The sequence below is a fragment of the Labrus bergylta genome, chromosome 13 (assembly GCF_963930695.1).
Source record: "Labrus bergylta chromosome 13, fLabBer1.1, whole genome shotgun sequence".
Classification (NCBI taxonomy): Eukaryota; Metazoa; Chordata; class Actinopteri; order Labriformes; family Labridae; genus Labrus; species Labrus bergylta.
Genome location: NC_089207.1, coordinates 15,860,644 through 15,873,277, shown reverse-complemented (window position 1 = coordinate 15,873,277; position 12,634 = coordinate 15,860,644). Strand labels below are relative to the sequence as shown.

General features: G+C 41.0%; 1 protein-coding gene across 1 annotated transcript; it reads right to left on the bottom strand.

Annotated features, from left to right (window-relative positions):
* Positions 1–378: 378 nt before the first annotated feature.
* On the bottom strand, positions 379–3,790 carry twist2. The gene is made up of 2 exons (XM_020644771.3): positions 3,049–3,790; positions 379–889 (listed from the first exon to the last, which is right to left on the bottom strand). Exon 1 carries the CDS (start codon positions 3,574–3,576, stop codon positions 3,082–3,084), a length of 495 nt encoding a protein of 164 aa, XP_020500427.1. The 5' UTR covers positions 3,577–3,790; the 3' UTR covers positions 379–889; positions 3,049–3,081.
* Between the last annotated feature and the right edge of the window lie 8,844 nt (positions 3,791–12,634).

Sequence of the window (12,634 nt, the reverse complement as noted above, 5' to 3'; positions counted from 1 at the left end):
TTAAGTGGACACGAATTTTATATGGCTGAGCTTGAAACTGGCTCGAATTTCCTGCACTGTTAATGAAGCTGTAATTTTTTATGATCGTTTTTTTTAAAGTATTCTATACATAACAAGAGTAGGGGAAACAAGGGGGGCACATTCTCACACCCAGAAGAAAAAGAAATGCTGTGGGTATTTCTTGTAAGGCACCTAGGGAACCAGAACAAGCGAACCACATTTTTTAAAACTGGCCTGAATAATTGCCTTTTCATTAACATCTTATTAGATTGGAATGCACCGGGAACTTGCATGAATCCGGCTGATCTGATTGAAATTAACTCAGCTGAAGTGCATGCTTTAATGGCTCGACATCTACTGCTTAGTAAAATTGAAAAAAAAACAAACAACAAAATTTCGTTCAAAAATATGTGCTTTAATAAATAAACAAAAACCAAAATGTACATAGGACGGAGTTTGGAGACTTGCTAAAGAAAGTCGGTGAAATAGATCCATGCAGCAAATATCTGTAAATTGCATTGGTCCCTTTACAGGCTATGGGCGCACTTACACAGGTCTGTACAATATGCATTCATTATATATATATTTATTTATACTTTGGCTTAAAGTATTTTCTCAAACAAAATATATCTCCTTCTATTTAGGTTAGGCTATGGCCGAGCTGTTCACCTTTGTACTTTACAGGTCTGTCTCTCTCTCCCCCCCCCCCCCCCTCTCTCTCTCTGCCACAGACAGCCCCGGACAGCCAGATGCAGTGAATCTGCATCCACACACATACTTCCTCAGAGTTTGTAGCTGTGGGTCACATTACGTCTCTTCGCCATGCCTTTGAGGTCGATGGGTTCTCCAATAATTCCTTTGGTCTTCATACTTTGTAGAAGTAAACAGTCTGTAATGGAGAGATGGAGAGAGAGAGAGAGAGAGAGAGAGAGAGAGATGCACATAAACATCGTTATAGAAAATGTGGGCACAAGCAGATAAGTGGCTTTAGCTTTACGCATGACGCATATTGATTTACGCATGACGCATATAGATCATGGCTTCTTCTGTGTCGGTACATGTGATGTTTTTTAAACATTCACTGGCTCACTTAGCATGTGGGAAGTCATTAATGAATCAATTATTAGCCACTGAGCTGAGTGAAACCATATGGCGAGAGAAAATGTACGAACGTTGTGTGTATGTGAATGTAATTCTGCAGCTGCTGCAGTGAAATCCTGAAGGAGAAAAAATCCCAGTTTTTCTTGAGCTTTCGTTTTGGAGCACCTGAGTAAATTCCCGCGTTTTCATTTGGCTGAGGATTAGTGTATGGTCCTAAAACAATAAAAATCTAATTCCTCAGAGCAGCATTAAACCCAGACTCATTATTAAAGTATGGAGTCACTTAGGTTTCAATTCATGAATAAAATGTTACAGCCCTGTTGAATAACAGCACATTACGTTGCTATTATTTGAATTAATTCTAAAAACTAATGTTTGTTCTAAGGAAACGCGTGTTAAAAAAGCTACACTTTAATGCTTTGTAAGTCTTGTCATTCTGTGGCGGTCAAGTAGACTGAATTATTAAGAAAGAAAAAAACAACAACATCAAATTAACAGTGCTTACACAAGTCACTGTAATGAAGCATGTGAGGCCTACGAGAGCTGAAAACCCCTGGTTCTGCTTATTTGTGTTCTTTAACTGGTCAACTTTGTATATATAATGGCGTTTTAATATTATAAGACATACGAGAATGTGCCAAATGCACAAAAGCCAATCAAACTGGCTTAAAATGACGTGTAATACTCCAAAAATAATGATTTGGTCATGGTGTCAAAAGGAAGCTTTGTATCACCTTTTGCCAAATAGTGATTTTTGTCCCTCTAAAACTGCCCCAGGAAGAAATAAAACATCAGCTCTAAGAAAAGTGTTCTGTCAGCTGTCAGGGGCCAAAACCTCTCTTATAGCGAATCTCTCACTTGATTTCCTCTTCACGAGCCCGAACAAACCATGAGCTACGAATCTGCAAAATAACGTGACCAAATCCTGCCCGCTCGTTAATACCGGCCTCTGTATTTTATTGTCATGGGCTTGCCTAAACTTTTTCATGTCCAGCCGAGCTGCCCATTCCTGCGGTCTGCGCACAGGAAAGCTCTCTATTGTGGATATAAATTACCCATGGTGGCATTACAGCTGCGTTTTGGTGGCGGCCCTGTACTGGTTTATTTCTTACCCCACTCATTAAGAAGTGTTGTTAAAAGGGACTGAATAAAAAACTAACTGCGAGAGTCACAACTGTTTTTTTTGATCAAAAATAGAACAGACTTGTGAGTTTTGGTTAACGAGGCATATTCTTATAAGGCCTGGCGTGTGAAAACGTTCCAAAACTATTATTGTGTTAATCCGCCTCCTTTCCTGCGCCTGATCCCTTTCTCTTAAAATAAAGACAATGTTTCTTTTTCCACATCCTGAGCTGAACTCAGGCCTTCGGATGTGACTGGATAATTCACTACTTTTGCATGTTTTTTTACAATTAAACTGATGACCAGCGAGTCCTCGCGCATAGTTGTATCCAGATGCGGACGCACAGTCCGGAGTTGGAGAGATGCTGAGGCCTCGGTGTGAAATGTGACACACAAACAGTAACAAGCGCGCTCAGCACATGGACTTTATGTTAAACTTTTCCTCGTGTGGTCGAAGCGTAATTACTTGTTCTGTACAGTACATTATGAGCGTCTAAATATGTGGCTATGAGTTTCATCCTTCATGTCAAAGACATGTGGCCAAAACACCACCAAACAACTGTTCACATTCTGCAGAATAAAAGCCAGCAAAGGGATTCTGAATTTGGAAGGAAAATTCACTGGAGGCAAATCATGACCCTTATTTAAAAATCTGTGTCAGCTTGCATTTAATAACTGTTTTTTTAATGGCTTAAAACTTGTTTATTTTCAATGAACGCATTTATTTCCAATTCATCCAATCATAAACAAACCCGTTATTTTCTGCTACTTTGAATCCTACTCATTAAGCTTGTAGATATGTGAGCTTCAGAATGTGATACCCACCGCTTTGGCATTTTAAGTGAATCTCTCTGGGTTCTAGTGAGATGCTGACATAGACCAGGCACCCTCCATCCTCCACACGGAGAACGCGTAACTGAGTCTTTCGTGCGCGACGTAGCTGCAGCTGGACATCTTGTTGTCCATCTCGTCGCTCTGCAGCACCTGATAGAGAAAGTCAATGTATCTGGAGGCCAGCTTCAGCGTCTGTATCTTACTCAGTTTGTCCGAAGGCAGCGTGGGGATAATTTTACGCAAAGACGAGAAGGCCTCGTTCAGAGACTGAGTCCGTTGCCTCTCCCGGACGTTAGCCAGGACGCGTTGGTTCTGCAGCTCCTCGTAAGACTGAGTGCTGCTCGGACTCGGTTTCTTCCCCCGTTTCACCGTCCCCGGGCTGCTGCCGCTGCTGTCATCGCAGGACTTTTTACTGTGACTCCTCTTCCTCACGAAGCGCTTCTGCTGCCTGTCCAGCTCCTCCTCGCTGGTCACCAGACTATCCACAGGGGAGACTGGAGAACTGGAGCCCTCTTCCATTTCTTTCTTGAAGAAATGCAGGGATAGAGCGGAGAAAACGTTGTCCACCTTTGAAGCCGTGGTTACCAAAATGTGTAGATATCCTTAAGATGAGGAGAACTATTTGAAGATGTCTCGCTCTCTGCGAGTCAAACTGGTTAAAAACTAGAGGTTGGCACGCTTCTCCTCACGCAGGAAGTTTTTTGCTTAACTTTTTTTGGAAACTTTATCCCAGTTGCAGATGCTAAATAGTTTTGAGAGTGGAAGGGGAGGGTTTTGGAGAGTGGAGGGGGAGCTAGTGTGCGCCCTGGTCCGCTAATAAGCAGGAGGGACCAGTCATGGTTTCATGTGTCGGAATATGACTGTCACAAGGCACTTTTATTTTGAGTGTCTAAAGCGATGGGAATTCGATGATTTTTCTTCTTTATGCACCAACGAATTATCTCTGTTTTTCTGACATCAAAATGTTGGAACTGAACCACATCAATCTGTTTATGAATAAGGGTTGAAATAATTCTAATAGTCCTAATTAAACGTTTGTTAAGCTTTTATCGTGATTATTTAATTTATTTTACAATAATGAAAACAATCTATAATCGTAATCTATCATTTTTTGTCTTCTAAGTATGGGCTAATTTATTTTTTTAAAATACAATGTCATATAGCTGTTTCTTTATAATAAATAAAAATATATATATATATTTCTGTATCTAAATAAAACTGAGCCTGAGCCACGCAGCTCAATAATACTTAAAAACTTAAAGTGCTGTAAAAATATTAATTTATTCTGGGATTAATATTAGAGCATGGCTCAGCCTCTTTCTGCAGGGCCTTTTTAGTCAACCAACCATAAACAATAAATACAATGTTGAACACTTCAATGTAGAGTTCCTGCTCAGAGGAGGCCGATTTACGCACAGATTCATCGGCCTTGAGGAAATCTTTCTTCTTGATCTTTAATCGAATCAAGTGTGTACACTCTCACAGCTCCTATAATGTGGAAGTCAAACAGGAAGGAGGCTTAAACTAACCGAGGAGCTCTCCGGTTTCTGCGGATACCTACAGTGGACGGTCCCTCCATGCGTTTTGTCAGCGGTCCACCTCTTCATCTGTCATGTCATGTTCTCCTGCATGGAGAGGCGCACAGGTGGCTCACATTATAGAGCTGAATCTATCCTCTGCCAGAATGCACAGTTTGTCCGAATCAGAATCAGAATCAGAATCAGAATCGGGGTTTATTGCCAAGTACATTTACACATACAAGGAATTTGACTTGGTGTATTGGTGCTAAACAATTAACAGGGAAATAAAGCAGAAAATCAGCTGACTGACCTCTGATTTTGGCAGAATAGTCAGCGTTGTTTCAATTACTCCCATTAAGTGCAGAAATAATATTCCACATATTATTGTAGTTTTCATTTACAGTTATTTAACCAAAGACAAAATAGCCTATTGCCTCGGTTATTGATAATTAAACATTTCCTGACAATATATAAGTGATCTTCTTAATTGTGTCTTATTTAAAGGAAATGAGGCTTAACTAACAATATTGAAATAATCATGTAATGCATGACTTTTGCTTATTTTCATGAAAGAGGCCTTTGGTTGGCTAACTTACCACCAAATGACATAACATTTAATTAAATTATTACTGAAACAAGGCTTCAACTGTTTGTGAGCCTGCCATTAATCAAATTGTACTGAATAATTGCCTCTTATTAGGAGGCAATTTTGCCCATTTACACTATAGCGTACACCTTAGTTGACTGAGAAAATAATCACACAGCAGAATCATTGGTGCATATGCCCATGTTTTCAGTGTTCTACACATCCTGGGAGACTAGTCGGTGTAAATGGGGCAGAACCTCCTGAAAGTTGCACAACATTGTTTAAACCCAAGGGCACTTACTTGGTATTGGGACATATCCTGGTTTTCCCTTGAAAGCCCCCCTGGCCCACAGGAAACCCTGCTCTGCTTTGTGTTTGGGCTCCTTTAGTAATAGTGACTGTCACACTACTTTTACTCCTAGCCAGAGCTCTTAACTGAGACCCTGGCAGGCTTCAGCACAGGTCTAATGTGGTTACATTTTACTGGCCTCATTCATACACCCTCTCTAATATAAAGAAGGTAATGTTTCACACATGCAAATATGAAAGTAACGCTCAAATTGCATTGCATTAAAGAGAGAACACACACTTGCAGGAACACACACACACACACACACACACACACACACACACACACAGGCAAACTCACACACACTTTCCCTGATTATGCCCTCTGACCTCGTGCTCCCCAGCTCAGCTGCAGGAGGCCTCTGCGCCCAGGGGACAAGGTTCTGACTTGCAGAGTGGGAGGCTGATCCTGCACAGTGTCTGTGAGCTGCAGGCTCCACATATACACACTTCACAAGAAGAAAAAGAAGAACAGAGAGGCCCCTGGCCGGCACTTTTCCATCCTCTGTGTACGCTCTGGGCAATGATAAGCCAGCAAATATTCAAATTTGCAAACATGCAGCAAATAATGAGGATAACAGCTTTCCAAAGAGCTGCAAGGTTTAAATAAAATATTGTTCTAATTCCACTACATATTATGCCCAAAAGGAATTTTGAAATGTAAGGAAAACAATCTGATCATTAAACATACATTTTTACAGAAAATTGACATTATTTCTTGTTAATCAAATATAAGTTTTGGGGTATAAAACCTGTGAGAATTTAAGTTTCTCATTTGGAGCATTGGATCATTAGGTTCTTCAACAAGGTCTGTGAAATGTTTTGATCAGGAAATATAGACCCTCATACTAAAAGAGAAGAAGTTACTTGCTCATCTGCTCTTTAATCCCTGGTGGATGTCAGCATGTAAATCACAACTAGCCTCCCCATGAAGGGAGACCCATTTCGGTCTCTGTGGCTTACTGAAGAACCCCCTGAGACAGAATAAAAGAGAGGCAATGACAGCAAAATGAAGTGAAAGCAGAGAGACAGAGCAGGGAGAGAGGGATGACCTGCATTTGAGATCAAAGATGAGCTTGGGGTCGTAACTCAGCGGAGCAGAATGACGTACCTCTGTCTTGTCTGACACCTTTAAAACCAGCTCCACATGGACGGAGGGCGCGGCCTTCCTGAGCCCTGATCCTGTTTGCTGTCACACCAGTGAAATAACATCCTTGTCACGTGCATGTCCTTCTGCTTTTACATCCACCTAGTGCATAAAACAATCGATCGCGGGGAAAGAAGTGAGATGGAAAGGTGATGAGAGAGAAAACACAGATGAGAGAGAAAAGGAAAGGAAGAAAAAGAGAAAAACAGAGGAGCGAGGCCAAATGTATGGATGTGTGATGATTCACTAGTCTTTGATCTGACACAGAGGCCTGTGGATGTGTGAGGGAAGTTATGAAGAGATGATTTGTTAGAGGCTGCGATGAGTGGAATTTTACTGTCCATGTGCCTGCCAGGATTGGTTACCTTTGACTCGAACCCCCCCAAACACTTGTGAAGCTCACCCCAAATGATCTTGGCAAGAGGATCTAAAGAAACAGACTGCGTGTGAGCATAATGCATGTGTCTGCTTGGGCATGTGTGTTTCTGTATATGCTTTCAACTCATGCACTGTATGCGTTGTCACCTGATCACTCGTGCATCAGTGAAGCTAAATCTGCCCTTCTATCCATGCACCTGTATGTGTGTGTGCCTGTGTGTGTGTGTGTGTGTGTGTGTGTGTGCCTGTGTGTGTGTGTGTGTGTGCCTGTGTGTATGGAAAAGTGATTCAAGATGAACCTAAGTAGTTCTGCAGAGGAAAGACCCGGCTGGTTCTCATTGTACAGTACACAGTATCTGTTAGCAGCAATGCCATCGCTTTCAAAGCCACTTATAGACCCAGTGTTTCCATTAGAGCAACCATTTACATATCTGCACTGCTAACTAGCTCTGCAGCAAACACTTTGCCAAGGAACACCTGATAGGGTTGTAACGTTACCAGTCTTAATCTTCAATATGGTGATAATTACGTTGAAATCAAACTGTGTCAATACCTGTTTCAATACCAGTCCCAGGCAGGGACGGCCTGTAAAACAGGCAGTACAGGGGGCACCTGCCATCCATATGTTTAAAAACTGACTTAAGATCTGTTTGTTTTTTTAAAGGTTCTGTAGTATTTTTAATGTGTTAATGAAGTATCATAAATTCTGACAACATTAACATCCGATGACATGTACATAACAGATTGCATTAAAAATACAACAGCAAAGGAATGTTCAGCTCATTTTAAATGGAAATCTAGAGAGTTCATGAAGGTTATATTACAAATAAAATTAGACTAGAATGATGCATAGTTTCCTTTTGAGGTGAACCTAAAAAAGTCATCATTACCTTTGAAAAGCAGAAAAAGGAGCAAAAAATAGACAAGAATAAAATCCAAAGATGATGTGACTCCACCATGTCAAACACAACATGAACGATTCGGCTCAGCCACTGCTTCTTCTTCTTTCTTTTTTTTTAACCTTTTAATCCTTTCTTGGTATTATAAAAGTGTAAAACTGAAGGGAAAAAAAATGTTTTGTCACTCTGAACGCTTGGTCTCTTTCTGAGAAAATAGGTTTGTTCCCTGTTTGAGAACAACAAAAGCTATGTCTGTTTTATTGCGCCATTCTTTTCCAGTAAGTTGTTAAAAAATGTGACTCACATGTCGGTCTTGAAGAAGAATTTACACGTCAGACTCGATGGAGACATGAATTTAGCTCTGAATTAATAAAATAATTTTATGAAAAACATTACAGCCCCTTGCGTAAAAAGACACAGATTCACGACTTCAAAAGAACAATGGAATCAATGAAAACATATTAAACTTTGTTTTCTTTCTAAAAATAGTTCATGTTGTTTGAGTTCTTCTTCAGCTGTTCCAGTCTCTCTAAAGTCGTTTCATGCATTAGCAAAACAAGCTCTTTTCATTATCGGTCTGTGTTTCTAATATGAGAGTGTGAACAGCAGAGGCCTCTACAGTGAATGAAACAACAGGCGATATCAGTAAGAGCTACATATTGGGCCATAAAACCATAGGCACCTCCACTCATAGAGTCATTCTTCAGTAACTATGAGTAACGCCAAGAGCCCATTCATTCATACATCCACACTTCTCCATACTGCAGCTTCAGGGCTGATGACAAGGTGTTTCTGAAATCGCATTAGGGGCCCTTTCATAAAGGTTTCATTGGGGAGTGTGTAACAGCTTGAAGCATTTAGGTTTTGTTTAATACGATGCAGACTCGCCGCTCCATGCTTTGTCTCCTGTGTGGAAAGGGGCCCGGGATGCCAGAGATCCCCACTGTCAGAGTCGGCTTTGATATCTGGAGGTGGAGGTGGAGGGGGAAATAGGGCAGAATAAGCCCCCCTCCCCCCCTCCCCCCAAACACACACACCCATCCCCATCCCAAACCTGTACGCTCCATACCTGCTGCCTCAGCCCTGCTGCTGTCCAGTAGAGTTATGGCCATGCAGTGAACCAGGCGGGCTTTGAAGTGAAGTGAAGCTCTCTGAGGCTTTGGGAGATGTGCTTGGAGAAAAGAAATCTTGATATACAGTACTCAGTCCTTTTTAGACACATGCTGTATCTGTTAGGTAAGGCGACTTGGTTCCAAAACACTTAACTTTTCATCATAATAAAGCTGAAAAATATGAATACATATCAAGATCATTTGAAAAGATATATATCACTGTATATGCACTTTAAAAAAGCCTTTGAAGAAAGCGGCTTACACGTTTTCTTCTCTTTACTCTGAAACTAAAATCATTTCAGGTTCAGTCTGCAACTGTTGGACACTTAGACACTTAGACATGTATGAGGAGGTGGTATCCTCATATACTTAAGTCAAAGTCTGTATGAAAGTAAAAGTACTGATGTGTCCTCTTTACTGACGCCCTCTGAACAACATTTCTACAAGCTGTTTCTCTCTAACTACATCTATGTAATATTAGGGACACTTTGATCATTTTTGCTTTAAGAAGACATATTATAGCCCTTCTCCACCTTCTCAAACAGTCCCATGTGGTCTAAGTGAAACATCTGTGCTGTGCTTTGGTCAAAATATAACATGAATCAAGCACCAGAGGAGGTTTGTGACCCTGTATAAACCAGCTCTCTCAGAACGCTCTGTTTTGGTGTGTGTGTCTCTTTAAATGCAATAACCCCCCCCCAAGTTTTCCTGGTAGACATCAATCCTTTGTAATGACAATAAAAATGGCAGACCTGCACAAAAGATTTGTTCTAGGCTGGGGGTGGAGTCCATGGGTGGAGATACCAAAGGAGAGGATTTTTTTTTTTACCAGAATCCCACTGTGACATCACAAGTTGAGCAAATTTGAAACAGAGCATTTTTCTCTGTGTTGTAAGACTTATGCAGACCACAAACAAAGGGGGGTTTATTTCACATTTTTGGGGTCAGTAGACACTCAGGTTACCCAAATATATGTTCAAGAACACTGTTTTTATACACAATTTCTTAATATGTCCCCTTTAATAAATTACAAAAATGAAGCTAATCTGAAAATGATAACTACTCAAATTCACAAATCAGTCACATGGAGAATGTCTTGTTCCTCTGCATCTGCCCATTGGCTGGTTCACCTTTTCCCCCTATTATGTGACAACACCTTCTAACTGTCAGTCACTAGTGGCTGAGTTTCATACTCTTATTTCTTAATGTTTCTTTTATGATATGATATCTCAGTCTTTCATGAAATGTGTGATGGATGTGAAAAAAAGCTTTTCCTTTGCCGTGTGTATTCAGGGTGAAACCTGTCTTGATGTTTGGAAGGCAGTGCTCCGTCATGTAAAATAAAAATAATCACTTTTTAAAATAAAACAACATTAAATACATGAAAAGATACCAAAAAATCTGCCTAGGTACAGAAACTAAATATTCCTACTTTGTTACTTCCAAATACAGGATGGTTTATTTGGATCAGACCATGAACCACTTTGATTAATGTCTGACGTGCACTACCACCTGAGCTACATATTTACACGTGTATACACACACTGATTAGTTGTGAAGGGTGCAGATTGGTGTGATGTTTATTTTATCCGTTTCAGTCTCTCAGATAGAGTAACAAACCTCGAACCAACCTGTGCTCAACTCAAATGCACTTCATTGACTTGACAGTTACAAAAAACAGTGTTTCCAGATCAATTATGTTGGCTATACCACAATTACATTCATTATGCATGTACTACTTCCAGAATCTGAACTTTAACCAGTCCTAACAAGAGGAGGAGGGGGAGGGAGAGGGGGAGGGGAGGGTGCTGGTCTTGTTGATAGCGTCAGAGTAAATTTGCTGAACAAATGACAGAGAGACTGTGCACTCGAGTGCTGATAGGGTAGCCTCCTGCACAAACAACAAAGAGTAATTAGTGCTGCACTTGCGACCCTAGTGCCAAGGTTAGCATGACGGCAAGCCCAGGTTCACGGTGCGTCATGTCACCCAGGTGGCCCGACGAAGGCGGGGCTACAGTGAGGTTAGACTCGGCTCAGGCAGAATGAAGGGGGCAGTGCAGGAAGGCTGGGCAAACAGTGCTGCTGTGTGTTCTGCTAATTGGACAGAGACCAGTGGGGTGAAGATCAACGGATGTCAACAGAGGGGTGGCATTTACAGTCCACTGTCACTCCCCTCAATGTCACCTGTGTCACTAACAGCACCCTGAGCCCTGCCACAGACTGGACTGTTAGTTTAGTCTCAAGTTGAGGGACGATGACTTTTCTCTGGTTTCTAGAAGAATTATAACGTTACTCTCAGGAAACATGCATGTGTGAAAGCAAACTTTCAGTTGGGGTGAGCAGGATATGAGAAAGCAGCAGGAAATATTCAGGAAAATTTACTTCAAGCAAGTGAAGGGGGACACTTATATGACTTTTATATCCTGCACGATGCACGACCGCAATCTTCAGTTGCAACTTTATAATAGCATCCAAATAAATAACATTAACAAATGTCACAAAGATGACTCTGTTTAGGGTGTTTGCTCTGGTCGCCAGGAGGGCTGTACCTCTAATCCAAGAAGGAAGTCATTGAATGTTCCTGTGCTCATCTGAGAAGGCTTCAAAAGCTTGGCCTCCCCCCACTGTTCAGGACCCTACGAGGGGCGACCCCCTGGGACACATTGTAAAGACGACACTGCATTTCTCCCTCACACAACACTCTGATCTGAGTTATTAGCACCGAGGCTAACGGCGCTGTCTTCTGAAGAGGAGCTGTAATGAGAAAAACAGGTGAGCTTTTTAACAAGACTTTCACAGCTATTAAAGTGCCAACACACCCGGTTACCATGGTGATGAGTGCAGGGTGTGAGGCTTCTGGGGAGTCAGCATTTTTGTTGTTTGTGGTGGATGTTTGTTTATGCGAGTCATTTTGGTATGTCTGTTTTGTGGATTAACAAAACTGTCACTGCTTTTATTAACACATTTTTCAAGCAGTTTTCTACAACTACCTCAGGTACAGGCAGCTTCTGCAAATGCATGTTAATACAGACAGGTACATGTGGCTGTACTGTGCTCATATTATATAACTGCAAAGTGATAATCCTATAGTACTGTTCTGTGGGGTTTTCTCTTTCAAGTGAACAAAAGATTAGATGTAAATTCATGTTAATCTGGTTGAAGGACCATGAATCAGCTCAAATTGTAAAAGACTTGTAACAACCGCAAATCTTTTGGGACAGTAACTACATCAAATGGTGGCTACCAGAGAAAAGCAGATTTGCAACTGCGCCTGAAATAAACAAAAAACAGTGACAACAACAGTAGGTTGTGTTTTCCACACTAACTGACTTGATTTTTTACAGAGATAAGGATGAACATTGACTAAATTAAAAGAAACATAATAGGGAATTTTACACACAGTTTGAATGTGTCTTGTCTCGTGCATGTAAGTCAGTATGTATGACACTGGCAGCTGAATGCTGTGATTTGAGGAAATCATCAATCAGGCAGTCAGACCATCTTTATTTGTGTTCATAACAAATTCATAACAAATGATTGATTATCTCAAGACACTGATTACACTGACACTAATTAAATACATGTAA

What these genes read in the sequence shown, in the direction of transcription:
- twist2 (XM_020644771.3), bottom strand. Translation starts at nt 3,576, where the DNA reads ATGGAAGAGGGCTCCAGTTCTCCAGTCTCCCCTGTGGATAGTCTGGTG.